Below are 27,767 nucleotides of genomic sequence, written 5' to 3'. Positions count from 1 at the left end.
CAATGCAACACGGTTTACCATAGGGTGGAGAGAAATGTTTGTAGTTTTTAATATGATATCTGAGTGAGACTGACTAACAAAATCAATGGGGGCCTCCCGGCCGGTAGTTCGACCATGACATCGAGTTTAGATAGCTGGCCGCTAAACTAACTCTGCAATCTAAAAAAAAATAGCTGACATTGGCTAATTTACTAACTGTCAGTGACTGACATAACAGGAAAAACTGCTGATGAGCAACCAAATTTAGAAATTGCACCTTGTGTATTCTAACTTGGGGGGGTTGATCCAAGGGCCTTCAAAAGGGGGGCTGCCGCCAGTTGCCCATTCCTGATGTACATGATCATATATTCATAAAAATTGTGTCTGTCAGACATACTCATCCAACACACAATGAAAAGGTCAAATAATGACTTTATGAATACTATACAACTATAAAAACAATATAATTTCTCTGTGAGGAAGATGTATCCAAGGGCGACAGGATGTGACGACCATGGACCATGGTCTCTAGGGCCTTAGTGCATTCCAGGCCCTGAGCGGTCATTCTATGGTCAGGATAAAGGAGGAACATAGCACAGCAGTGAATCTCCAGGGAAGGAAAGAAGCGGCATGGTGAAGTGGATATCCTTCACAGATTGACGAATCTCATTATGCCCTGCATTCCCATATGAATTTTAAAAAGTCTACATGAGAAATTGCACAATCTAGGCTGGTGCAGCAGACCCCCTGCTGCACCCCACAACCCTCAATCTGTAGCCATCAGGGACACGGTGCCGTATTGCCTATTTAAACCTGACACCCTCCCCTGATATCAGTCTGTCTGGGTCATGTCAAGTGCCCTCCACTCCCCCCAACCCTATGAAGTCTCAACATGTCCCTCCAGTGGCCTGGTTGGGTGGGGGCCAGGTCAGACGTGGTGTGTGTCAAACAGGTAGAGAGCCTGTTTGCGTTGCTGCTCCTGAGGGGGCTCTTCCGTCCCCCGGTCCTTGTTCCAGTTCTTGAGGCCCTCAGGAAGGGAGGTGTCCTCCTCCATGGCCCCCGTCCCCTCCACAAACTCTTCATACGTAGACTTCTCCTCGTAGGGGCGAGGACCCAGCAGCTCCAGCATATCAGCCTTGTCCAGAACCTCCTTCTCCAGGAGACGCCTCCCCACCTGGAGGGGAAACACAGGGGAGGGGATGGAGGTTACTGCAGAGTAGACCACTTTTCAACCATGTTCTATACCTTTCTGATACACTGTCGATGCGATTGCCATCCTATTTCTCCCCGTCTTAGGGTTAGGAGATTTGGACCTCCTCTCTCTATCCCTCTCCATGTCGCCCTCCTCTGTCACCATCTCTCTCCTACATAGCCCTCTCTTTCCCCCTCACCTTCTCCACCACATCTCTCTTCTCAGTGATGAGCTGGTGTGTGCGTTGGAAGGCAGTGTCTATGAGCGAGCGGACCTCCTGGTCTATGAGCTGGGCCGTGGGCTCGCTGTAAGGCTTCTCCATCACCATCTCTCCCTGCCTGGGGAGCTCAAAAGACACTTGGCCCACTGCCTCACTCATCCCAAACTGAACCACCTGAGAGAGGGATCGAGGGGGAGAGCGAGAGGTTAATTAGTGTGTGTGTGTGTGTATATATATATATATGTGTGTGTGTGTGTGTGTGTGTGCGTGCGTTTACCTGTGCGTAGGCAGACTGCGTGACCTTCCTGAGGTCATCCTGTGCCCCTGTGGTGATCTTCCCAAAGAAGACCTGCTCTGCCACGCGTCCCCCCAGCATCATACACATCCTGTCAAACAGCTGCTCCCGCGTGAACAGGTACTGCTCCTTAGGGAGGTACTGAGCGTACCCCAAACCCTTCCCCCGGGGGATGATTGACACCTGGGACAGGAGTGCAAACCAACAGGTAAGATCCTACATTCTGCTCAGGATGAAATTGAGGGATAGGTAGAACAGGGACAGTAAGGACAGAGAAGAGACAGTGGGTGGGAATAAAAGGCGATAGAAGAGAGTGGAGGAGAGGGCCGCCCACCTTGAGCAGAGGGTCAGCGTGTTCCAGGTACCAGCCCACCACAGCATGGCCAGCCTCGTGGTATGCTACAGTGGTCTTCTCTAATGGCTGTAGCACCTGGGTCTTCTTCTCCAGACCTGGGGGGAAAGGAGGGCATGTTGACAACCACTAAAAGTGTGTGTGAGTTTAAGGTCTCAAGGCTGTACTTGTGTGTGTTAGGGGAGGAGGCTTGGTTACTTGTTCAGGAGTAAAAGAGTGGCCTCACTGGCCCCAGACAGACAGACAGACAGGAAGGTCATGTCAACACCAGTCAGTCTGATAGTTACATTCCAAATATTAACTTCCTGTTTGAGCCTTGATCCCTGACATCCACACTCCCCACCATCCCCCAGTCAGTGACAGTAGCTTACCTCCGATGACCCTCTCGATGGCCTGTTCAAAGTGCTTGACGTTGATAGACTCGTTAAGGTAGCGTGCTGCTATCAGGGCCGCCTCATTACACACATTGGCAATATCAGCTCCTGTAACAACAAGGGAAGATTATAGATTACCCACACAACTACCTGTAACATGACCAGGAGATACTGTAAAGGTTTATGACAAGCAGCATGATTACTTCAGGGGCTTCGAATACATACAGTATGTACTTAGCGCAGTATGTTGAAAGAACCATGTACTGTGTTCATTACGTCATTACTTTTAAAGGGGTAGTTCGGGATTTTGGCAATGAAGCCCTTTTTCTACTTCCCTCGCGAGCCAATGCTAACTAGCTTAGCGCAAAGACTGGAAGTCTTTGGGTAAAGCTGGCGCAAAGACGAAGTCTTGCTAACACTAGTCAGGATTGGCCTGCAAAGCTAACTCTAACTTCCTTTCTACTGGACGTAGAGTCATAAGAATGGTATCCACAAGTTCATCTGACTCTATGGAAGTAGATAAACGGCTTCATTGCCAAAATCCCGAACTATCCCTTTAAAACGCAACACAGCTAGCTGTCAACGTTCATACAGACAAACACACCTGGCCCTGCACTCACCAGTGAAGCCAGGTGTGAGGGCAGCTAGTTTCCTGGCCAAAGCTTCAGAGTCTATCCTGGAGTCCAGCTTCAGAGGCCTCAGATGGACCTTAAAGATGGACGCTCTGCCCTTTATGTCTGGTGGACCTGAGAGGAGAAGAGAAGGAGAGAGAGAATTTGAAATACAGTAGGGATAGAAAGGGAAAAAGAGGGGGATCAGGTTTGACAGGGAGGAAGTGAAACAGAGTTATGGGGATGACTACTGGCCCAGGCGGGAGAGGAAGAGGGAAAATATTTACACCCTAGTGAGATGGCCCAGGGGAGCAGCTTGCCTCGCCTCCTATCCCTAATGGTTACTGTCCCCCGGTTACATAACCTTTCAGTTTATAGAAGCTCTCACTCACGCTGCAGTTAGTTTCCATGACAGACAGAAGAATGCAGGCCAGTGAGGCCAGGCCGGAGCTGCCTACCATTGTACAGCTGGACTGGACTAGGGGGAAAATGGATCCCAGCCATCAGAAATCTCACCTCACCCACAAAGAGTACATCCACATAGCTGACATAACACGTTACTGCAATGTTGGGCACAGCTAAAATCAGACTGCTATCAACACAGATAAGGCAATTAGGTAAGTTATGATAGCGCTGATGATGGCAAAACATTTTGCACAGTCAGTGCTTTTGCACCTGCACTTTTGCCAAGAATGTGACCAAATATGTTTGTTTTTTTATCTCTGTGCACTTATAGTTTTCACTTCTAAAATGGTTTGATTACAAGGACTAATTGTGAGGACAATTTGCATTGCTTTTATTGTATTGATGAAATGGGGTCATGTCAAATTCTAATCATGTCGGCAAGGGCTGTAGGAAGTGGTTTCACTACCCAGGGAAAGGTGACAAAAAAAGCCTCTGTGTATTAACCACAGTAATTTCAGCCAGGGCTGTCTGGTACTAGAATATGGAGACTGGACAGTGGTCTAACATACATAGACCTGGAGTTTTTCCCTGACCACATGACCCAACCGCAAAAAACTCTGGGCTCTAGTTAGAATTTATAGCGCTGAGTTTCTTGTTCAGGTCAAACTCCTTTCCCTAAACACACAGGACCAGGCTAGCTCGTTGCTATGGTAATGGCGGTCAGGTCAGGAGAGGCGGGACGACACTGAACAGGCATGGCGTGCTAATGTCATGAGATAGGCCGGCCGGCTCAGGCTGGGTAATCCCTCAATACAACGCGCTGAAGATTGCTAATCCAATGACAGGGCAGAAAAACTCATTCTGCTTGTGAGCTGTGTTGACCAGAGAGTGGATGGAGGAATAGTTGTCAGAGAGCAGAGCCAGAACAAAGAAAGAAAGGCAAATGCCACGTTAATCCAGGGGACTGTAATCCAGGTAAACTATGTTTAATCCAGGTAAACTTTGCTCTTTGTGTCACAGTACTGAACACACTGATAAAGTAGCCTATACTGTAGAAGTAAACAGCATTGTGTATACACTACAGCGGCTAGGTAGCAGCATCTACCCTACTCCACATACTGTGGCTTATATCTAGAATGTACTGTATATGTGAGGTACTGATAGAGTTGGACTCTGAAAGAGGGGCCAATGAATTGTCTGATAGTCTGTATCAATGGCTGTGTTGATCTGTGCCGACAGGTAGAGACAGATTAGGCCCTGCTAAAATTAGACTCTCTCTACCTACTACAGTATTTAGATCATTGACAGAATGTAGATCTATGACATAATGTAAATCTATGACATAATGTAAATCTATGACATAATGTAAATCTATGACAATGGGTACAGTACAGTTCAAGGCAAATAAACAGTTACAGGCCACACAGATTTTACTTATAGCAATTTATGGAGTGGAGTGACTGTACCTATGTAAATCTGTCTGTCGAAGCGCCCAGGTCTCATCAGTGCTGGGTCCAGGATATCTGGTCGGTTGGTTCCAGCCAAGACGACCACATTAGTGCTTGTGTTGAACCCTACAGACCCAATAGAGAAGTGATGAAAAAACAGTTGAGATTGTATGGAAGGGTCACATAATATACAGGACACAGATAACTATGGTTAATTAAACATGGCACAGTCATTGAGTGTCTTTGGGAATAATTTCCCTTTTCTGGAAAGAAAGTTGCTTCAGTTAACCACCATATTGTACCTACAGTGTAAGACCATAAAACCAGACCTACCATCCATCTCCACTAACAGCTGGTTGAGTGTGTTCTCCTGTTCACTCTGTCCCCCAAAGTTCCCTCTGCCTCTCTTCCTGCCCACAGCATCTATCTCATCGATGAACAGGATGCAGGGAGCGTTCTTACGGGCCATGGCAAACATGTCCCTCACCTGGGAAAAAAAAGGCATGGGTTACATTACTGGGAAAGGCATGGGTTACATTACTGGATAGGTCCACAGTACAACAAATCAACACTTTAGCAAAGTTTTGCATGCTTATTGTATAAAACTGATGTCAATACAGTGATTCAGAGAGACACATTAATTTATTCCCATAGAGGAGTGAAACAAGTGCGTGACCTCAAAGCAAATATTTAGACAAAGAGAGGAAAAGCGAACAGAAATACACCCTGTAATCCAACTGTCCCTCCTCTTCCTCCCCTCTCCCCTGGGGTAGTACTCACCCTGGCTGGGCCCACGCCAACAAACATCTCCTGGAACTCAGATCCGTTGACGATGATGAAGGGGACATTGGCCTCTCCGGCTGTGGCCTTGGCCAGCAGGGTCTTCCCTGTGCCGGGGGGACCCGACAACACTGCACCCTGGGAAGCACATGGTCATAGCTGGTATAGGTGGACACTCTTGTGAGTACTTGGAGGTTAGAGTGCAGCGGTGAATGAGATGCAAAGGAAATGTCTATGCAAACAAACAGCCAATTAACTATAATCTCAGCTCATCATACTGCATAGACAAATTAAACTGCACAGTGTTTTCCTGACATGGCCATGAAATTCAACATACTGCTATTTTTTCTCTTGGTGAGCATCATCCTGTACAACAGGGTTATATGAGTAGTGTTTCAGATGCTGGTATGGCTTCTAAGGAAAGTGTTACCTTGGGGATCTTGGCCCCCAGGTCCTGGTACTGCCGGGGGTTCTTCAGGAAGTTGACAAACTCTAGGATCTCCAGCTTTGCCTCTTCGCAGCCCGCCACATCCTTAAACCTCACGTCAATGTTGTCCTTCATGATCTTGGCCTTGGATTCGCTCATGCTGAAGGGGTTGCCCCGCCCACCGCCACGGCCTCCTGCCATTGGTCCCTGGCGCATGGTGAAGAGCAGGAAGCCAACCAGCAGCAGGGTTGGAAGAATGCTCATCAGGAAAGTACTATATATATATATATATATATATATATAAATAAATAAATAAATAAGAGAGAGAGAGAGAGATTAGCATTAATGGGCCAATAACTCTATCAACATCTCCAGGGTCAGTGAGAGTATGACAGAGAGGACCTTCAAATGAGCTCCAACCCCACAGCTCCTAATCTGAACAACATTCAAATAAAGTCTTCCTGCTCCCACAGCTCTCCATCCCTCCCATGTCTCACCCGTCACTCTCGCTTCCGTAGACCACAGGTACTCTGTGTGTAGAGTCCAGGCCCATGTCCTGCTGGGCCAGCTCCAGGTTGCGTTCAAATGTTTCCACGCTGCCGATGTTGAACCACAGGTAGCTCTGTGACACACAGAGAGACAAGGGGATGTGAACACACTTATAACTGTTGGCATTCCTCATTCCTTATTAGTTAAGTTCTAAGCAAACATTATGGAACATCACCACATCAGACTAAAGAATAGAAAAGCATACTAAATCCAAATGCATATCTTACTAACTTGTAAACTCTCTATACATGTCTTAAATGTCCAAAGGGGGCCTATGGATAGTGTCAACAAAAAAACAAGGCTCCCAAATGTCTCCCTTGTGATTATTTGGTACGTACCACCTCTGACGTATTGACTCCATGCACTGGGATGACTCGGACATACTGTTTGTTGACTACCTCCAGACGTTCCACCTGTACAGAGAACACATCAGACACATCAAAGAACGAAGACCTCAGACTCACTGTTTCACACACAAACAATGACATAACAGCACCAGGCATGAAAACACATGCAATTATACTTTACTTATGGGTCTTATAAAATGTTATTACATAGTAACTAGTGAAGAACAGTAACCTAGTATATCCCCCGTCTCTCACCAGTCCTCTGGCCAGGTAGCTATGCACAAAGTCCTTCCAGGAGACTTCCTTTCCTGTCTCTCGGAAGTAGAAATACAGGAACGCAGAGGCCATGCCGGCGAATCCGATCACGACATTGCGCATGGTCTTCTCATCCCAGGGGAAATAATTCTGTCAGATTCAGAGAAAACAATGAGAGGGGAAACAGGGTGGAAATCAACACACGCACAAGCGCACACACACAGACACAGACTGCCTCCCTCTCATGGCAACTGTCAACACCCATTAGCAGTATGATAAAAGGTGACCCTTTATCATCTTACACAGCAGCCCTTTATAAATAGGAACTCAACTTTTTTTTACATTCCTCTCCCATCCATTACATAACAGGCTGCCAAACAAGGCATTACTGACTGATGTGTTTAGGTAGTCTCTGGTTCAGATCAGGTAGCTTAAGGGGTGGAAAATCAAACATGAGTGATGACAGAGTGCTGTTGTTGTGGAGAAAACAGGCACATCTTGTTTGTTTACATGTCTGATCTGTAGGTAGCTGAGGCTTTGAAACAGACCTGGAAGCGTGTCCACCAGTCTGATTCATCCTTCCTTCCGCCTCTCCTTTCCCTCTTGCCACCTCCATTTGGCCCCCCTTCTCCTCCGCCCTGAGATTCTGGCTCTTTGGTCTTCTCATCTAAACAAGCAAATTGCCACAGGAAATTAAATCACAGACAACTGGCTGTCCATCGTTGACATCCCAGTGTTTGAACAGTGGGCCAGCAGAGACACACAGGATGTAGGCCATCAGTCATACCTCTGGTCTCTTCAGATGATTTGTTGACTCCAGGAGTGTCCTCACTCTTTGGAAAGAACTTCTCAAATCCTGAAGCAATTAAAACATTGAATTAGGACACAATCAAACAACAAAAATGAATTGCACAGTCAATGGTAATTGCCATGGTCATTACATGCATAGATGATAACATCAACATATTCCTGGTGTTAGAGTAATTTACCTGTTGGGGGTTTGGAACTGAGCAATCGAGCCAATGTGAAAGGGCATTGATTTAATCCCATGGCATTGATTTGTTTTAATGCGGAACACTGTGAGGAGAGAGCAGGATTTGATTAACACAGCCTACCTTGAATCTCATACTCAAAGGGGTTAAAATATCTGCATTAAGCTACTGATATTCAAGAATACACAGTTGAAGACTATTCAGATGTTATTCACTGAATATTCTAATTATGCTCCCAAACATTTAATGGGGATAGCAACCGACTTTATTTTTATAGTTTACTCTCCTTTAGGCAGCCCCTCTACAAAACATTTTGGGGTGTGCATCATTTTATGCCTTTTACTATTCAATGAATAAACAACACATCATGATAACTCAACCAGGCAAAATTATTATTACAGTAAATAATATTAAAGTCCTTCATAAACAGATGAACTCATTGAACTGATGTTGGGCTATAAAACCATCGATTTGGCAAAAGGCACTAGAATGTTTCACACTATTTGGATCATGGCTAGAATCATACGAAATTCTCTGAGACCGTTGCAACCGGATCCAGTTTGTCAGATTTAGCTACGTAAAAAGTTTTTTTTATTTTAGCTAACCCTAGCTATTTTCCTAACCTTAACCCAATGATCCTAACCTGCTACGAAAAGTCAAATCTGACGTTAGTTTGACAAAAACTGGAGTGATACCTTCTAGCCATGACCCACAACTTGCTGCAGCTGAGACGCCCCCTTCCCCACAGAACGCAGCAACTCGCCTTGTTATGAAATGAATGAGGGAAAAAAGTTTCATAAACAAGGACGAGACCTTTATGCAAGAAACTATTGATGACAGAGTTCACCAAGCAAAGACAAACAAGGCTTAATCATGCATTTTTAAATATATTGTAAATCTGTCATCAATGTTGTATGAGAACATTACATGGTTATTTTGCAAGTTGACGGCCGAAGCATTATTTAAAGAAATTACACTCTACCTTCGATAATGCGCTAACGTTACTGTGGCGAAAAGCTGCAGGGATGGTGGCACAGCCTCTGCCCCAAGCCTGCACCCCGTTCCGCAGGGGCCCAACACTCACTGAAAGCAGCCCCATCATACGAACCATATTTCGGCTGGAGCAGGCAGAGTATCCCCGCTGTTGTTGAGGTGGATCGACTCCCGAGCCTCAACAGTTTACAACTAGCTGCGATTACACCGAGTGAGAAAAACCAAGTCACCAACCTTATATAAGCCTGATGTAAAAAATAATGTTTAAAAAATAACATGATTACAAATATGTATCTATACATGTATCATTGCTGTCAATCATTAGTTTTGTGAATTGTACAATGAGAAAATTCGATGAATTCGAGTTAAAGTCTTTCGATTGTTATTGCATTTATGTTCGTGCATGCCCACGACCTCCTCGGGTCCTTCGAAGGACCGGACTGCTGCTTTGCGATTGGTCTATATGCGTGGAACGATAACAACAACAACAAGTGAAGCTTATGAAAATGAGGGAGTTCTATTAACCTGAGCCGCGGTGCACCGGACTATGACCCGTGACGTGAACGGGAAATAACTGTGAGGCAGGAGCGCCCCTCTTAAACCGAACAGTAATCTGCGCCGCTCGGCCATGTTGTCAACAAGGCAGCTTGGTCCAGAAATATACATCTCCTTTCCATAAAATATATGTTCGAATTTTCAAACTAGTTTTCATTGTGCAGATAAAACGTTTTTATAAAAATAAATCACTTATACATGTGAAAATACCGAATCCTACTCTTTACTCCACGTGCTTGATCTAGCCTAGGCTACATCACTTTTCTTTGGAGCAGAATTCACCGTGGGTTTGAACCACTGAGGTGGGGGCACCTGGCTCACGCCCGGGAGGCAGCCCGGTTCCAAAACGAATGCTCACCAAAAAACTCCTCGCAACGGGGTAAACCGGGCCATATAATTTAATCCCCTCATTCACTGGTCACATTTTCCACGATGATCTTTTTTATTTTTTTGATCAGACAGAAACAATCCCTCTCACCTGTTCCCATTTTTTCAAAATACAGTTTACTGTTGCTACACTGTTCAAAACAACATTCAGTAGCCTCTGTCACCGGCCTGGAGCCGAGGGCTACATTGGCAAAGGCTGCCACAGTGTTAGCTTATAAAACACTCTTCACAACATAGAATTTATTAATACATTATTCACAACATAGAATTTATTAATACATTATTCATGCTTAACTTCACATGATCTTACAATTCATGTCTATATCTGGATTTTCACTAACACATGGAACATTACATTTGCATGTTATCAAGATCATTATGTAGAGAAAAACATAACACAGCCAAACATTCATTATTTTAAAACAAATAATTTTTTGTCAACATCAACATTTACATGCTCATGTGTCCCGAGGTATCATTCGCCAGCTTTCTCATCTCTGAAAATAATGTGCTATACTTTGAGGCGGGCTGCAAAAAAACAAAAATACTGTAAATAGATTACTTGATCAATGGGTAAATGTACAGTGTTCAATTATAAATCCAAACATTTCAGCACACACTATGTCAACTTAAGATATGGTTAATCAGTGCATCATAATGAGCTCTCCTTCACTTTACCCTTGACATGCTTGACATTACATGACTGCCCAATAATTATACTGTAAAAAGGTACTGGATTAAAAGCTCCCTAGGACATAACATACAAACCACATGTTCTCTCCTCAAGTGTTTCAGGCAGATCATTTTATGTTCAAACAAATAAACAATAAAAACCTATTTTAGTGTCATTGTCCATCACGTAACGCCTCGTTTCACAACAGGGGGGTGACATACCTCATGCTCATAAGGAGGTCGTTTTGAAGAGCTATGTCATAACCTCACTAAAAATAACTGGCTCTTGTTATCGATGTCAGTTAAGGCCTGGAGGTGAATAGTAGTTTTGTTAAATTGATTTGTTAAGAAGAATTTGGAATTTAACACCTACTTCAGGGTAGTTAAAGATATTAGATTGTTAAGAGGTAAAGACAGTTATGTGACTCGCATTACAATTCATGCCTGCAACATGATGCCTATACAGTACTCTCACACACAGTAACACATAGTCACACACATACTGTACAACATTGGCTTAGTGCTCAGAGTGTGTTTCTGTGGGCTATACAATGCAGCCAGTCTCAGAGTATCACACTTCATCACCGTATCATATAAAACTCTAGTATCCTGCTACCATCTTCCGTAGTCCACTGAACTGGAACAAAGACACTTAAAAACATCCCCACAAAACAACAAAGACAGAGAGAGCGCAAGAGGGAAAGCTAGTCATGTTTGTGTCAGAAGAATGTCTTGATGGTCCGCAACATAAGAAAAAGTGCCATGGCCACTCCCACAGGTTGTCAGTCACAGTGACAGGATTGGATCGACAGGGCTACGTGTCTTTCAGATCCGGCGGTTCGTCGTGCTTGCGCTCGGTCATCCGGGCACATTTTGGGCAAGTTGTGGAATTGTCATAGAAACAGTCCCTAAAGAGAAACAGCACACAGGAAATAGCCAAGTGTCAACCAATCATTGATTTTACACATAAACACTACATATGTTTGATAAACGTGTCTGCCAGGGGAGGCTGGTGGGAGGAGCTATAGGAGGACGGGCTCATTGTAATGGCTGAAATGGAATAAATGCAACAGAGTCGAAGATGTGGTTTCCATATATTTGATGTGTTTGATACCGTTCCATTTATTCCATTCCAGCCATTACCATGAACTAGTCCTCCTATAGCTCCACCCACCAGCCTCCTCTGGTGTCTGCATATAGCGGACTAGGGGACTGACCTGTGGAAGACAGCAGAGCAGTCGTGGCACACTGTGGTGTGGCTGTCAAAAGGGAACAGGATGTCTCCTCCTTACACAGCTCACACACAAAGCCTTTGGCTTGGCACCGCTGGAGGGAGACAGGGCAAAAGACAGGGCACAGGTCAGTATCACAGGTCTCTACAGATTCAGTAAAACATCTGCCTGCTCTGTTTCATTGGTTTTCTCCCCAGAACGATTCCCTTTCTTCCTCACCTTTGTGCTCAGATGAGATGAGTAACATTGTTTATTAGCTCTTTGCCACATTTTCCTCCCTGCTGAATCCCCCCTCCTCTCTCAGTGGATGACTTCGCTCAACCACTTTGAAAAGAAGGTTGACGACATCCGATCCTCGTTTGTTAAGTCTAATGACACTGCTGGTCTTACTCACACTGCCCTACCCTATGCTTTGACTTCTTTCTCCCCTCTCTCTCCAGATAAAATCCTGCGACTTGTGACTGCAGGCCGCCCAACAACCTGCCCACTTGACCCCATCCCCTCCACTCTTCTCCAGACCATCTCCGGTGACCTTCTCCCCTACCTCACCTCGCTGATCAACTCATCCTTGACCGCTGGCCATGTCCCTTCCGTCTTCAAGAAAGCGAGAGTTGCACCCCTTCTCAAAAAACCAACACTCGATCCCACTGATGTCAACAACTACAGACCAGTATCCCTTCTTTCGTTTCTTTCCAAAACTATTGAGCGTGCCGTCTTTAGCCAACTCTCTTGCTATCTCTCTCAGAATGACCTTCTTGATCCAAACCAGTCAGGTTTCAGGACTGGTCATTCAACTGAGACTGCTCTTCTCTGTGTCACGGAGGCTCTCCGCACTGCTAAAGCTAACTCTCTCTCCTCTGCTCTTGTCCTTCTAGACCTGTCTGCTGCCTTTGATACTGTGAACCATCAGATCCTCCTCTCCACCCTCTCCGAGCTGGGCATCTCCGGCGCGGCTCACTCCTGGATTGCGTCCTACCTGACCGGTCGCCCCTGCCTGTGCCATTAAACCCCTACAACTCATCCAGAATGCCGCAGCCCGTCTGGTGTTCAACCTTCCCAAGTTCTCTCACGTCACCCCCCTCCTCCGCACACTCCACTGGCTTCCAGTTGAAGCTCACATCCGTTACAAGACCATGGTGCTTGCCTATGGAGCAGTGAGGGGAACGGCACCTCCGTACCTTCGGGCTCTGATCAGTCCCTACACCCAAACGAGGGCATTGCGTTCATCCACCTCTGGCCTGCTGGCTCCCTTCCTCTGCGGAAGCATAGTTCCCGCTCAGCCCAGTCAAAACTGTTCGCTGCTCTGGCACCCCAATGGTGGAACAAGCTCCCTCACGACGCCAGGACAGCGGAGTCACTCACCACCTTCCGGAGACATTTGAAACCCCCACCTCTTTAAGGAATACCTGGGATAGGATAAAGTAATCCTTCTACCCCCAAAAAAAAAAAAAAAAAAAAGAAGTGTAAAGTGGTTATCCCACTGGCTATAGGGTGAATGCACCAATTTGTAAGTCGCTCTGGATAAGAGCGTCTGCTAAATGACGTAAATGTGCCCTTGAGCAAGGCACTTAACCCTAATTGCTCCTGTAAGTCGCTCTGGATAAGAGCGTCTGCTAAATGACTAAAATGTAAATGTAAATGTATTACGAACTACATTAGCTAACCATTGGGCATATTGTCCAAGAGACCGTTTAGACAAGTCCCGTATATAAAACTCACGTCACAGTCCAGTTTGATGTGCTTGGCAAAGGTAGTGTGGATCTCTGTGAGAGAGCAGCTGAGTCTGCCACTGGAGATGTCAATCAAATCCTGCAGCGAGTACATGTCATTGTTCTCCACAAAGTGCTGGCGATCATGGAGCTAAGAGGGGAAGAGAGATTCATATATCCATTTCCATATCCATTAAATTAGGTTAACTGACTGTAACCAAATGTTAATTAATAGAATGTAATAACTAAAAGCATTGCCTGAAATTTGAGTCCCTTTCACTGTTAAAACAAACCCTTACTTGGGACAATATTTTCTAACCCCCTTTTTTTAAAACATTTGCATATGAACTAGAATAATCCCCTCTAGTGCTGTATGTATCATATACCATAACTGCTCACAACTCTACATACAATGCATGTCAGAATGTACAGTAGCTGTGCAACATCGAGGTCACCCATTCATTCACATATCTTGACATTTATATATGGCCTCGCATTACCAAGACCATTAGCCCTACCTATATGTACATATCTACTTCCATTTCCTCGTACCCTTGAACATCGACTCGGTACTGGTACCCCATGTATACTGAACAAAAATGTAAACGCAAAATGCAACAATTTCAAATGTTTTACTGAGTTTCAGTTCATAAGGAAATCAGTCAATGGCTGTGCAAAAACGCTGGATATTGGTGGAACTGGAACACGCTGTCGTACACGTCGATCCAGAGCATCCCAAACATCATCAATGGGTGACATGTCTGTTGAGTATGCAGGCCATGGAAGAACTGGAACATTTTCAGCTTCCAGGAATTGTGTACAGATCCTTGCAACATGGAGGCGTGCATTATCATGCTGAAACATGAGGTGATGGTGGTGGATGAATGGCACGACAATGGGCGTCAGGCTCTCGTCACAGTATCTCTGTGCATTCAAATTGCCATAGATAAAATGCAATTGTGTTCGTTGTCCGTAGCTTATGCCTTCCCATACCATAACCCCACCGCCACCAGCAAACCACTCACCCAATCGACGCCATACACACAGTCAGCCATCTGTCCGGTACAGTTGAAACCGGGATGAATCTGTGAAGAGCACACTTCTCCAGCGTGCCAGTGGCTATCGAAGGTGAGCATTTGCCCACTGAAGTCAGTTACGACGCCGAACTGCAATCAGGTCAAGAAGATGAGCATGCAGATGAGCTTCCCTGAGATGGTTTCTGACAGTTTGTGCAGAAATTCTTCAGTTTGTCAAACCCACAGTTTCATCAGCTGTCCGGGTGGCTGGTCTTAGATGATTGTGCAGGTGGAGGTCCTGGGCTAGCGTGGTTACACGTGGTCTGCGGTTGTGAGGCCGGTTTGACATACTGCCAAATTCTCTAAAACGATGGCTTATGGTAGAGAAATTAACATTACATTCTCTGGCAACAGCTCTGGTGGACATTCCTGCTGTCAGCATGCCAATTGCACGCTCCCTCAAAACTTGAGACATCTGTGGCATTGTGTGTGACAAAACAGCACATTTTACAGTGGCCTTTTATTGTCCCCAGCACAAGGTGCACCTGTGTAATGATGATGCTGTTTAATCAGCTTCTTGATATGCCACACCTGTCAGGTGGATGGATTATCTTGGCAAAGGAGAAATGCTCACTAACAGGGATGTAAACAAATTTGTGCACAAAATTTGAGAGAAATAAGCTTTTTGTGTATATGGACAATTTCTGGGATCTTTTATTTCAGCTCATGAAACATGGGACCAACACTTTACATGTTGCGTTTGTATCTTTGTTCAGTATTTATAGCCAAGCTATCATTGCTCATTGTGTATTTATTCCTCATGTTACTAGTTTTTTTCTATTATTATTATTTTATTGTATTCTGCATTGTTGGGAAAGGCCCGTAAGTAAGCATTTCACTTAGTCTACATCTGTTGTTTAAGAAGCATGTGACAATTTAAACTTGATTTGATTCTTAGATCAGTATGTTATTAATAAAAGGCCAGAGGGTGGCGCTGTTGCAGCACATACTTTCAGCCATGACCTCAGAATAAATAGGTTCCTCTGGGTTGTTTAACAATACTGCTGGAAGATCATTATGCAAGGCACTGGACGCAAATGCAATGTCCTTTATACAGAGATTGTAATGTGTCATGTTTATGTGATGTTTTGGCTGTGTTGATGATGTCGTGGGGGTGTTGGGATGATGTTGTGGGGGTGTTGGGATGATGTGTTGATATTGCGGGGGATGTTGCTGACCTGCAGTAGTAGCCGTGCCTCCATGGCCTCCTTACAGGTGATGAAGTAGGGCTTCATCAGTAGGATGTCCTGACGGAGCTTCTGCAGGGAGGAACACATTCACATACTAGCGGTCAGTCACACCTGGATTCCATGGGCCAATGTCAGACACAACATGTTCTATGGGAAATCGCTTTTGAATGTGCCCCCCATCCCATATTTCTCATTTCATGGAACTATCTGATGAAGCTACTTCTTTTATTTTTGATACACCATTAGCAAGTGTTTTTCTTCTCTGGCCCTACAATCTCCCCACTGACAGAAACAGCTGTCTATCTCCCTCAGTAATCTAATCCCTCACCACAAAACACACTGGCACAAATAGAACTGCTGACTGGTGAGAATCTCCTGAAAACAAAAGCCTGGTCTACTGTTTGGTAATACAGAGAAGGTAGAGCTCCCAAAATAAGTTCTATAGCAAAACCAGACTTAATCCCAGTTTAGATGGAGTGGAAATGGAGGGCAAGACAAACCCCAAAACTGTACAAAAAGACAAAAACATTTGAATGAATTTATGTCAAACATTCAGTACACTCTATTCATGCAGAGTCCCTGTTGCTGATATGTCACCCACCCTGATCTCCACTAGTTCCTCCACAAAGTTGAAGAGCAGTGGGTTGATCTCCCTCAGTTTCAGTACAGGCCGGGGTATCATCAGGGCCAGGTAACGCATGGAGGAACGACATACCTGACCAGAGAGCAGGGGACACACTGTTAGAGATAGGACTGCACAGAGTGCAAATAGGCATTACATGGTCACCAAAGGAAACAGCGGTGCATTCTCTTACCAGCTGCTCATCATGTAATATAATGTAGAGTTTGTTGAAGTTCCTGGTTGTGTAAAAAAAATCAATATTGATAAGGAAAAACAGTGTGCTATTAGCATCTCTCTCTCTCTTTGGTACCTTGCGTGGCTCAAACTCCCAGTTGTGGATGACGCGTGCAGGGATGACAGCGGTGTCATTCCAGTGGCAGGTACTGCAGTAGTATTGGCCCGTGTAGTCACACTGCCTGGCCTCGCTGGGCACGCCCCCTACCGGACAACACAACACAGCGCAGCATGGGGCTCCGTGAGCGATTATAACACCACCCCACACAACTCTCACTGATGTAACGGTCTCAGAGACAACTCTCACAGTGTCACACACAACTCACTGATCATGCAACTAACACTGACACACAACACATTATAGAACAAATATCTTCTTAATCACAACATGATTAAACTCTTAATGAGATACAACTCAGCATAGCTTTTGATGAATATTCAACACATCTCCCAGGGAGGAAAATCCTGGCAAGTAAGTAGATTGCGGTAACTTTTAATTATCACATTACACGATCAAAGCTGATTTAACTCTCCAAGCTTGATGTGAGTGCATTAGATCAGCAGGCTGAGTTAAGTACCATCTGTTCTATTAGCATAGAGAATGAATGAGAATGACTAAGTGCTCTAGCTAAATCTCTTTAGATCCCCACAGAGGAACACTAACAGTTATTGGGCTCCAGGTTTATCTTGTATAGTAGGTTTAGTCACATTAGTCTGTGAGAGGAGAAGAATGTCCACACAGCCTTTTACAGGCCATTGACCCAGAGGTTAGCCATTCAAGGACACTTACTGCTTTTATAACTGTGATTGTGTTATTAATACAACAATGGTCCATAGACATCATGCCCGGCTGGGCATTTTGCTTCGGCTGGCCATGCTTTCCACCTGGCTACCCCTACCCCGGCCACCAGCTCTGCAACTTGCCCATGCCCCCCCCTACCCTCCGAGCTGGTCATGGTTGTACCTCAGCCACGCTCAAGGTCCTAAATGATATTATAACCCCGATCGATAAAATACAGTACTGTGCAGCCGTCTTCATCGACCTGGCCAAGGCTTTCGACTCTGTCAATCACCGCATTCTTATTGGCAGACTAAATAGCCTTAGTTCTCAAATGACTGCCTCGCTTGGTTCACCAACTACTTCTCAGATAGAGTTCAATGTGTCAAATCGGAGGGCCTGTTGTCTGGACCTCTGGCAGTCTCTATGGGGGTGCCGCAGGGTTCAATTCTCGGGGCCGACTCTATTCTCTGTGTATATCAATGATGTCGTTCTTGCTGCTGGTGACTCTCAGATCCACCTCTACGCAGACGACACCATTTTGTATACATCTGGCCCCTTCATTGGACACTGTGTTAACAAACCTCCAAATGAGCTTCAATGCCAATACATACATCAGTGGCCTCCTTGTAGCTCAGTTGGTAGAGCATGGCGCTTGCAACGCCAGGGTTGTGGGTTCGATTCCCACGGGGGGCCAGTATGAAAAATATATGCACTCACTAACTGTAAGTCGCTCTGGATAAGAGCGTCTGCTAAATGACTAAAATGTTCAAACTGAACATGACCCAAGCACTCCTTCCGTAGCCTCCAACTGCTCTTAAAACGCTAGTAAAACTAAATGCATGCTCTTCAATCGAACGCTGCTTGCACCCGCCCGCCCGACTAAAATCTCTACTCTCGGCGGGTCTGACTTAGAATATATGGACAACTACAAATACCTAGGTGTCTGGTTAGACCGTAAACTCTCCTTCCATACTCACATTAAGCATCTCCAATCCAAAGTTAAATCTAGAATCGGCTTCCTATTTCGCAACAAAGCCTCCTTCACTCATACTGCCAAACATGCCCTCGTAAAACTGACTATCCTACCGATCCTAGACTTCGGCGATGTCATTTACAAAATAGCCTCCAACACTCTACTCAGCAAATCGGATGTAGTCTATCACAGTGCCATCCGTTTTTGTCACCAAAGCCCCATATACTACCCACCATTGTGACCTGTACGCTCTTGTTGGCTGGCCCTCACTACATATTCGTCGCCAAACCCACTGGCTCCAGGTCATCTATAAATCACTGCTAGGCAAATCCCTGCCTTAACTTAGCTCATTGGTCACCATAGCAACACACACCCGTAGTATGCGCTCCAGCAGGTATATCTCACTGGTCATCCCCAAAGCCAACACCTCCTTTGGCCGCCATTCCTTCCAGTTCTCTGCTGCCAATGACTGGAACGAACTGCAAAAATCTCTGAAGCTGGAGACTCTTATCTCCCTCACTAACTTTAAGCATCAGTTGTCAGAGCACCTTACCGATCACTGCACCTGTACACAGCCCATCTGAAATTAGCCCACCCAACTACCTCATCCCATATTGTTATTTATTTTGCTAATTTGCACCCCAGTATCTCTATTTGCACATCATCTTCTGCACATCTATCACTCCAGTGTTAATACTAAATTGTAATTATTTTGCACTATGGCCTATTTATTGCCTTACCTCCATAACTTACTACATTTGCACACACTGTATATAGATTTTCTATTTTCTATTGTGTTATTGACTGTACGTTTTGTTTACCCCATATGTAACTCTGTGTTGTTGTTGTTTTTATCGCACTGCTTTGCTTTATCTTGGCCAGGTCGCAGTTGTAAATGAGAACTTGTTCTCAACTGGCTTACCTGGTTAAATAAAGGTGAAAAAAAACCAACTATATATATATATATAGATTTCAATTTGTGCTGACTGCTAATTGGCTATCAAGTCGGTATATTAAAAGCTGAACACTCACTTAGTGACACAGGCGTGCGGCACTCGGCACAGCGGTAGTCCTGCCGGTCCAGCCCGATCTCTGGGCAGATGCTGAGCTCGTACGCCGACTGGTGGCTGACCTTTGACCTCACACAGGGCTTGTTGATGAGGTTCAAGCACTTGCTATGGCAACGGTAGTAACAACCTGCGAGAGGGACAGGGGAACAGAGACAGTCAACAGCTAACTACCCTTTTAAAATTCAATATGTGACTTAAGATTCTTTAGAGAAAGTTGGCCATACTTTACACCAATTCATTCCACTTTTCTCTCCTACTCAATTCATCCTTCAGGGCCAACGTCGACCAATAGAAGGCCACAGGAGGGCAGTGTTGCCTAGCAACTGAACGCTATTCAGTTTTGGTTGCTTAGCAATGCTCTCTCTTTCATATGTTTACCCAAGTTCATTTACATTTACATTTACATTTTAGTCATTTAGCAGACGCTCTTATCCAGAGCGACTTACAGTTAGCGCATACATTATTTTATCGAACCCACAACCCAGCCATACAGCTGTAACCGTTCAGTGTCCATTAGGTTTTACCACTGAGAACATTTTGGCTTAGTTTTAATGCACTCTTACCTGTGCAGGTGTACCAGGTCTGGATGAGGCCCCAGATGATAGTGCTGCACTTGTCACACGTCTGTTTCACACTCTTACTCTTCTCCTTGGAGAAACGATGCTCCAATAGCACCCTCAGGTTTGGCTCATCCTCCTCAGGGTCCTGTTGAGTGACAAGGAGCAGAGCCAATCAGAATGCAGCACAAGAGCACAGCATTGTGTCAGAGAACTACACTACAGTATCTGTTATTAATCAACTGGACGAGTTCACTGCAGCACTTTCAACCCACTCATTCTCCCAATGTGTGAATGACACCAAAACAACCCATATATGTTGAAAGCAATTCAGGCAATCCCAGCAGAATCCAGAGACTGCATGAGCTAAAAGGGTGGTTTCACATGTTCTTTTTTAAGTTAGACGTGACACAACCACAGTGAGAGACTGCCATAAAATGAGGAAACATGGACACGAAGACCAAAACAAGAAGTACAGTGCCTTCAGAAAGTATTCATACCCCTTAACTTATTCCACATTTTGTTATTACAGCTTGAATTAAAAATGGATTAAATACCCCATAATGACAAAGTGAAAACATGTTTTTAGAAATGTTTGCAAATGTATTGAAAATGAAAAATCTACATAAGTATACATTTTTTGCAGTCTTACTTTAGTGCCTTATTGCAAACAGGATGCATGTTTTGGAATATATTTTATTCTGTACAGGCGTCATTCTTTTCACTCTGTCATTTAAGTTAGTATTGTGGAGTAACTACAATGTTGTTGATCCATCTTCAGTTTACTCCCATTACAGCCATTAAACTCTGTAACTGTTTTAAAGTCACCATTGGCCTCATGGTGAAATTCCTGAGCGGTTTCCTTCCTCTCCGGCAACTGAGTTAGGAAGGACGCCTGTATCATTGTAGTGACTGAGTGTATTGTCACACCATCCAAAGTGTAATTAATAACTTCATCATGCTCATGCAGCTTATTATGAGACTTGTTAAGCAAATGTTTACTCCTGAACTTATTTAGGCTTGCCATAACAAAGGGGTTGAATACTTACTGACCCAAGACATTTCAGCTTTTCATTTTTTATTAATTTGTAAAAATTAATAAAAACATAATTCCACTTTCACATTATGGGGTATTGTGTGTAGGCCAGTGACACAAAATCTTAATTTAATAAATGTTTAATTCAGGCTGTAAAACAACAAAATGTGTAAAAAGTAAAGGGGTGTGAATACTTTCTGAAGGCACAGTAATATTGTATTGACATTTCCTGGGGTAGTGAATGATTTGTGAATGGCTTTCATGCATACACAGTTCATGTTCACAAATAAGTGCTCTGAAAACAGGTATTTAGTTGGTTGACTCTATTCTACATAGATACGATTACCTTATTGCCATTTACCTCCAATGACCAATTCCTTACCCCCTTCACTCATGGCCCCTGGGTAGGTCAATACTTCCCTCCAGCCTCCCCTCTTCCCCTCCCCCTGGTCTTACCTTGAGCTCCTGTAGTTTGAGGCGTAGGTGGATGAGTTTGACCACAGTGTCCTTCTGTCTCTCTGAGTGCTCAGGCAGCTCCAGTATTAGTCTCTTACACTCCTCTATGGCCATCTTCAGCTGCTCAATGTCCGATGCTACAAATGAGCCCTGCACAGGGACATACAGTAAAAAACACATGCACGGACAGACACAGGCACCAAATCTTACATTAGCACCTATTGATTGCCATTTAAACTGCACATAGACAGACAAGTGTATCCATCACAGTCGTGTTTTCACTAAGAATTACTTTTCATACAACCACACCGACTCTGGTCAGTGGTTCACCAACATCCAAAATGGCCGTATAAGGATTGTCCTTACGACAGGTCGAGAGAAGTGGTCCTCTGCCAGCCCCAGGTCCATGGCTCGGTCCAAACTCTGGCTTCTGCTCTCAGAGGAGAAGAGCTCAGGTCTCATCTCTGAGGAAAGACGGACAAGAAGTACTGTAAGCATTGTTCTCCCTCTCTCACACACACAGGCCTATACACACTCAGTAAAGCTCACACGCCCACTTAAACCTCACACATGACTAAACACACACCAACCTTTTACAGAACACACATTTGTCTAAAAGGAGTTTCACCCTCAGGGCAGATAAAGGAGTCACAACATACTGTTTTTATCCAAATATGTGCTCTGTTTAAATCCAGAAGGAAACAGGAAAGGGCTACTGCCTTTGAAGTGCAAAGGTTGCTAGGTAATAGATTTAGGCTTTACAGCCTCCAGATTAACAGGCAGAAATGATTAACCTAACAGTCCCACTGTACGGATGAGGTTATGGATATGGGCCAGACATCAGTTTACGGTCCCACAATTTACACCTCACCTATTGGATTTAACAAAGGCTATCATCCATGATCTGTAATAATCTGATATAATCTTATTCTTCTTCATAAAACTACTTGGGCTTGACAACAAAGAACTTGAAAATTATAGTACAAAGATAAGTAATGACAGATAGAAGCCTTATTCTCTGACACCAACTCAAATGTGGGTTGCTGTATTATGAGACTAATCACACAAATCAAAGCAATCTGACAATCTGATACAAAAAGTTATCCTTGGTTTAGCTCGGCTCTCAACTCCAGCACCAGAGCATACACAGTTCAGCACTTCAGCCATTAAATCAAAGGGAGTGCTGATAGGCCTGGGGGCATGTAAACTGATCAAATATTTAAAGCCTTAGAGGAACCAGAGAGAGGCTTTAAGCCATTTTGTGTGGTTTTGTGCCAGGGTACAGAGTGCCAGATATTGGCTTAGGGCTAAACTCTTTGAAGCTCTAAGCTTCTACATCTCCAAAGAACGCTCCCTGATAAAAGGCTGCTTCCCAAAGCTTTTACTTTTGGCTGGAACAGACGCCTCAACACAGTAAGAAGCAGATCAATTAGACCTAAAGATCCTGAGGGACAAGTTTCCCCTCCTATCATCATTAAAAAAAACATTACGAAAATACAGAGATGCTACATCTCATATGCTATTACATCAGCAGTTAGCCTGGATCACAAACAGATGTTTACGATCAGCAAGAAGCATTTTGGGTGTCTAACAACTGACTAGTTCGTCAGATAAGCCTAAAGCCAGAACATCTCATTACAAACATAAACAACATTCAGCAGGGCGCAGTCTCAAGTTAGCCTGTATCAAGTAAACCCATAGCCAATCTCACTATCTAGGCCTGCATATTGTTTGTACCTGCGTACACCTCAGATGACATCATGGTAGTGAGAGACAGGATATCCTGAGTTGCTAGCTGCCAGAGAGAGATGAAGAGGCAGACAAATGCAGCTGCAGCCTAGACAGTGTTCTAGTGAACTGAGCTAAGTGTAGGGATACGATTACAGAAACTGTTCTGAACCACAGCACCACCTAATGATCCTGTCTCAGTTCCTCTCATTACTTTTGGCTACAGATCCAGGGTCAGTTGATGTTGTTGATTAGCTCATAATGGTTAGGGCTGTTGCAAGAGTGGCACTAAATCAGATAGTAAGAAACAGAGATATGGAAAAAACAGCAGCCTTCCTCTTTCAGTCTATGCTGTTGTCCAGCTGTACAGTCAGTCACATCATTTCAAAATGTATAGATTGTTGCATCTCTTGCAGACTATAGTTCTGCAGACAAAGCTTGCTCTGGTATAGGATGCAGCTCTAATCTTGCAGATGCAGCCTGGCTGCACAGACAACATGAACTGACTTCACCCCAGGCTACTGCACTACTCCATCTTCATACTCATACGCAATAAGAGACTGCTGCAGTGTCATCAGGTTGTCGGCCTATCCATTCTCCATGCCTTTGCTGAGATGAGTAAAACACACAGAATCTGCCTCTGCAATCTCTTCTCATCACATGGCAATCACATTCAGCACTGGTGTTAATACATTTCACGTTCTATTACACATGTATACTGTGACCCATCAATGAACTAGGCTACTACCCAACCCGCCAGTCACACTCACCATCTCGAGGGGGGGTTTTACCCCCTGGGGGGCCGTCCTCCTCCTCCCCCCGATCAAAGGGGTTGAGGCGGGCTTGGCGAAAAGAAGCAGGTCTCTCATGATATTCCATCTCACCAGCTACATCTGTGGAAGACACACAACACATGGGCAAACAGTCGTGAACCAGAAGGATGAGAGACACATGGTCTAGGCTACCTACCACCAAGCCAAGCCTCATGAGAAAGAGAGGGGGGGGGGGGGTCAAACTCAGTCTCACTTGACACTCCCTCAAGGACAGAGTGGTTATTTTGCTACTCCGGCATGGTTGATCTGCCATGTTATGATGTCTTGTAGGGATCAGATATTGACACATCTAGTATGCATTATCATAGACACATAACCGTAGCAGTCATCAGAGCTGCATGATCAGCTCAGATGAGCCACTACACAGTCTGAAAACAAGCAAGACTCCCATTAAAAGCACTAGTTGAGGGGGTTGTCACTGTTTTTGCTTTGACTTGTTTATAGCCTAAACATATCCTCAAACACTTTTTTTTTTTACATGCATTTTAGAGCCTATTTATCAGAGGTGGGACCAAGTCACTATTATTCGAGTCACAAGCAAGTGTCAAGTCACAAGGTCCGAGTCTCAAGTCGAGTCCCAAGTAGAACGGGTCAAGCCTCAAGTCAAGTCCAAGTCGTGCATTCTAAGAGAAAGTAAAGTCCATTCAAGTAAAAAAATAAAATCTATACATGCAACGCCTTGTTCAACTACAAATCTTTGTCTATATATTGAGGACAGTTCATTACCAGACAGCCCTTTTCATTATTTTGTCTACAACACATTTTGATTAGACTATGTAATTGTAAAACAGGGACCTTGTAGAAGTCGTAAGGGCATGAAATCAGCAGAAGGCAAGGCAGTTTGACGTGCTCAGAGTGTAGATTTATTTACAGGTCTTGGTGATCCAATGGTGAAAGCACCATATCATACAAAATATACAAGTAGATTTACCAAATATACACCGGCAATAGCCCAAAACAAATAGCCTCTGTATCATGCTTAACCGGTCTTATCTGAATGGACACAAGTAAAGGGCAAGACTGTACAGCCTCCCCCTGTGACATGCTGACCAGACCGCACGCGCATGTTGATTTTGTCCATCCACACCAAACGCGATCAGGACATGCAGGTTGAACTATCAAAACGAACTCTGAACCAACTATATTAACTTCGGGACAGGTCGAAAACCATTAAACATGTATGGCAATTTAGCTAGCTAGCTTGCTGTTGCTAGCTCATTTGTCCTGGGATATAAACATTGGGTTGTTATTTTACCTGAAATGCAGAAGGTCCTCTACTCCGACAATTCATCCACAGATAAAAGGGTAAACCGAGTTAGTTTCTAGTAATCTCTCCTCCTTCAGGCTTCTTCTTCTGACTTTATATGGCGGTTGGCAACCAACTTTAAGGTGCATTACCACCACCAACTGGACTGGAGTGTGGACCTCAGTTCATCTTTCAATCACCCACGTGGGTATGCGTTCCTAAAAACCAATGAGGAGATGGGAGAGGCGGGACTTGCAGCGCATCAAGTGTCACAAATAGAACCAAATTCTATTTTAGCGCCTGGCTACGCAGACGCTTGTTGACGCGCACGAGCAGTTTAGATGCAATGATTGAATAACATGTATGAGTACATTTATTTTGCCAAGCTCAAGAAGTAACGCGAGCTGTGTGTCAGCATGTCGGTGCGTCTTCGCCACAGTAATAATTCATTTTAACAACAAATTCAAAATGCAAACTTCATAAGTAAATTAACAATTTCAAGCAATTGTTACATACCAGAAGACCAGTAGACCTATGCTAGTAATTGTTGCCCCATTGCTGGTGAGCTTACAAAGTAAACAGTTAATATTCTTGTTCACCAAACAATTTTTGGAGCTGCATATGTATTTATTATGGCAATCATCTCTTCCTACAATTTGACGTTTGCGCTGCACTCAATCTTATAGTTGTCACAAATCAGCAATCTCTTCGCTAGCTCACCCGACCTGTGTTGAATGACAGTTTGCTGGTCCAATCAGAGTGGCGAGTGTGCGTTTCACTAGCCAATCTGTTGCAGGTTTTTTGCAAGGGTGATGCTGCGGCTACCATCTCTGGCTACGTGTATAGTAATCAATCCACGTATACTCTGTGCCACAAAATGAGTGACAAAACCTGGACATCAATCTCAGGTCAAAGTCGACTCCCGAGTCTTGAGGCTCCAAGTCAAGTCACTTTATTTTCTATCAAGTCGAGTCTCAAGTCATCAAATGTGTGACTTGAGTCAGACTTGAGTCCAAGTCATGTGACGCAAGTCCACAACTCTGCTATTTATACAGAAAATGTGTATAAAACCCATATAATTATATGACAATATTTTAGGTTGACAATTCTATTAAACACATGCCTTACTTTTATTTTCCTGCATAACTAAAATCAGAAGTATTCCTCTACTGCCGTTTATTCTTGCCTAGTTAAATAAATATATATCTATTCCATTTAGACAGGTTTGGATTTCTCCCTGACCAACATGGCTGCCATATCACCCCATTCGGGAACTTCCGAGGGTTTATGACATAACCCCTCTAGCTAGTAATTTAATAGCATCTCAATTAGCTAGTTAGCTAACGTTACCTACAAAACGAAAGGGTGACACGCACGAAGGGTCAGACTTTTAAAACATTGGAAGACTTGCATGAGACAGGCAGCCAGCAACTATACACTGCAATGGTATCAACAATGTTAGCTACGAAAACTAAAATCAATGTAAATATTAATAGCCAGCTTGCTAGCAAAACAGTCGTTAACTTAGCTAGCTAGCTCGCCTGCTTGCTAACATTCCTAGACAGGAATACTTACCCCATTGTCGACCTCCAAACAACACGACTTATTCGGATTTCATCCGTATATGATTGATGTTGGACACTTTGAAAGCTGTGCATTCAGTTTTCTTCGCAAATATAGCCTGTATCCTTCTTGTGTTTTCTGTCATCAGCATCACACAGAATGATTCCAATGTTTTTCTCTGGATGTGTCATCGCAGGAATACTGCTCGGAAGCGACACCTCGCGGACAGTGTATGTAACAACAACCATGACGGGTGTTTTGCAGGCAATATTGGTATGCATTCATGCGTGCATTAAATATGGAGCCAGATAGCTGCCAAAAGGTTGAACGTACGTATCGTTAGGATCGTATGAAAATCCATACGTAAATTGATAGGATCGTAAGAAAAGCCATGCGTGAAACATGAAATGTAACCGTTAAATTAGATCTGTAAACGTACAAACCCTATGTTACAACTATGAATGAATATTTGCACGTTCAATTAATATTACTTTATGTCTCCCTTTACTCGGTTACAGATCTGTTTTATACGTACAAACTTTTGTCAGGAATGTGGCATCATGAACCGAATGTAGCTAGTTGGAGTTAGCTAGTCAATCAAGCAACTCTAGCCCAGACGTTAGAGTTG

General features: G+C 44.2%; 2 protein-coding genes across 4 annotated transcripts; both read right to left on the bottom strand.

Annotated features, from left to right (window-relative positions):
* Nucleotides 1–391: 391 nt before the first annotated feature.
* Nucleotides 392–9,458, bottom strand: LOC121562206 (AFG3-like protein 1). Of its 3 annotated transcripts, XM_045214740.1 has the most exons (18): nucleotides 9,209–9,297; nucleotides 8,922–8,989; nucleotides 8,224–8,311; nucleotides 8,022–8,090; nucleotides 7,783–7,901; nucleotides 7,235–7,384; nucleotides 6,971–7,045; nucleotides 6,581–6,705; nucleotides 6,087–6,357; nucleotides 5,657–5,794; nucleotides 5,210–5,363; nucleotides 4,895–5,002; nucleotides 3,033–3,158; nucleotides 2,410–2,520; nucleotides 2,021–2,136; nucleotides 1,669–1,869; nucleotides 1,371–1,565; nucleotides 392–1,153 (listed from the first exon to the last, which is right to left on the bottom strand). In XM_045214740.1, the coding sequence occupies exons 3-18, from the start codon at nucleotides 8,282–8,284 to the stop codon at nucleotides 908–910; spliced, it is 2,265 nt and encodes a 754-aa protein (XP_045070675.1). In that variant the 5' UTR covers nucleotides 8,285–8,311; nucleotides 8,922–8,989; nucleotides 9,209–9,297; the 3' UTR covers nucleotides 392–907. The 3 variants fall into 3 exon arrangements, with proteins under 3 accessions (XP_045070675.1, XP_045070673.1, XP_045070674.1); XM_045214738.1 differs by lacking the exon at nucleotides 8,922–8,989 and having other exon boundaries at nucleotides 9,209–9,458; XM_045214739.1 differs by lacking the exons at nucleotides 8,922–8,989; nucleotides 9,209–9,297 and adding an exon at nucleotides 9,335–9,457.
* Nucleotides 9,459–10,400: 942 nt separating this feature from the next.
* LOC121548247 (differentially expressed in FDCP 8 homolog) lies at nucleotides 10,401–27,767 on the bottom strand. The gene is given in 13 exon segments (XM_041859663.2): nucleotides 10,401–11,741; nucleotides 12,051–12,120; nucleotides 12,123–12,159; nucleotides 13,785–13,925; nucleotides 16,029–16,109; nucleotides 16,642–16,755; nucleotides 16,973–17,100; nucleotides 19,683–19,847; nucleotides 20,284–20,425; nucleotides 21,770–21,919; nucleotides 22,136–22,233; nucleotides 24,268–24,390; nucleotides 27,152–27,767. Coding segments are annotated over 12 exon segments (1,329 nt in total). The 5' UTR covers nucleotides 24,377–24,390; nucleotides 27,152–27,767; the 3' UTR covers nucleotides 10,401–11,647.

The sequence above is a fragment of the Coregonus clupeaformis genome, unplaced genomic scaffold (assembly GCF_020615455.1).
Source record: "Coregonus clupeaformis isolate EN_2021a unplaced genomic scaffold, ASM2061545v1 scaf0302, whole genome shotgun sequence".
Lineage (NCBI taxonomy): Eukaryota > Metazoa > Chordata > Actinopteri > Salmoniformes > Salmonidae > Coregonus > Coregonus clupeaformis.
The sequence above is the reverse complement of the archived record's forward strand: the minus strand, read 5'-3'. Positions and strand labels throughout refer to the sequence as shown.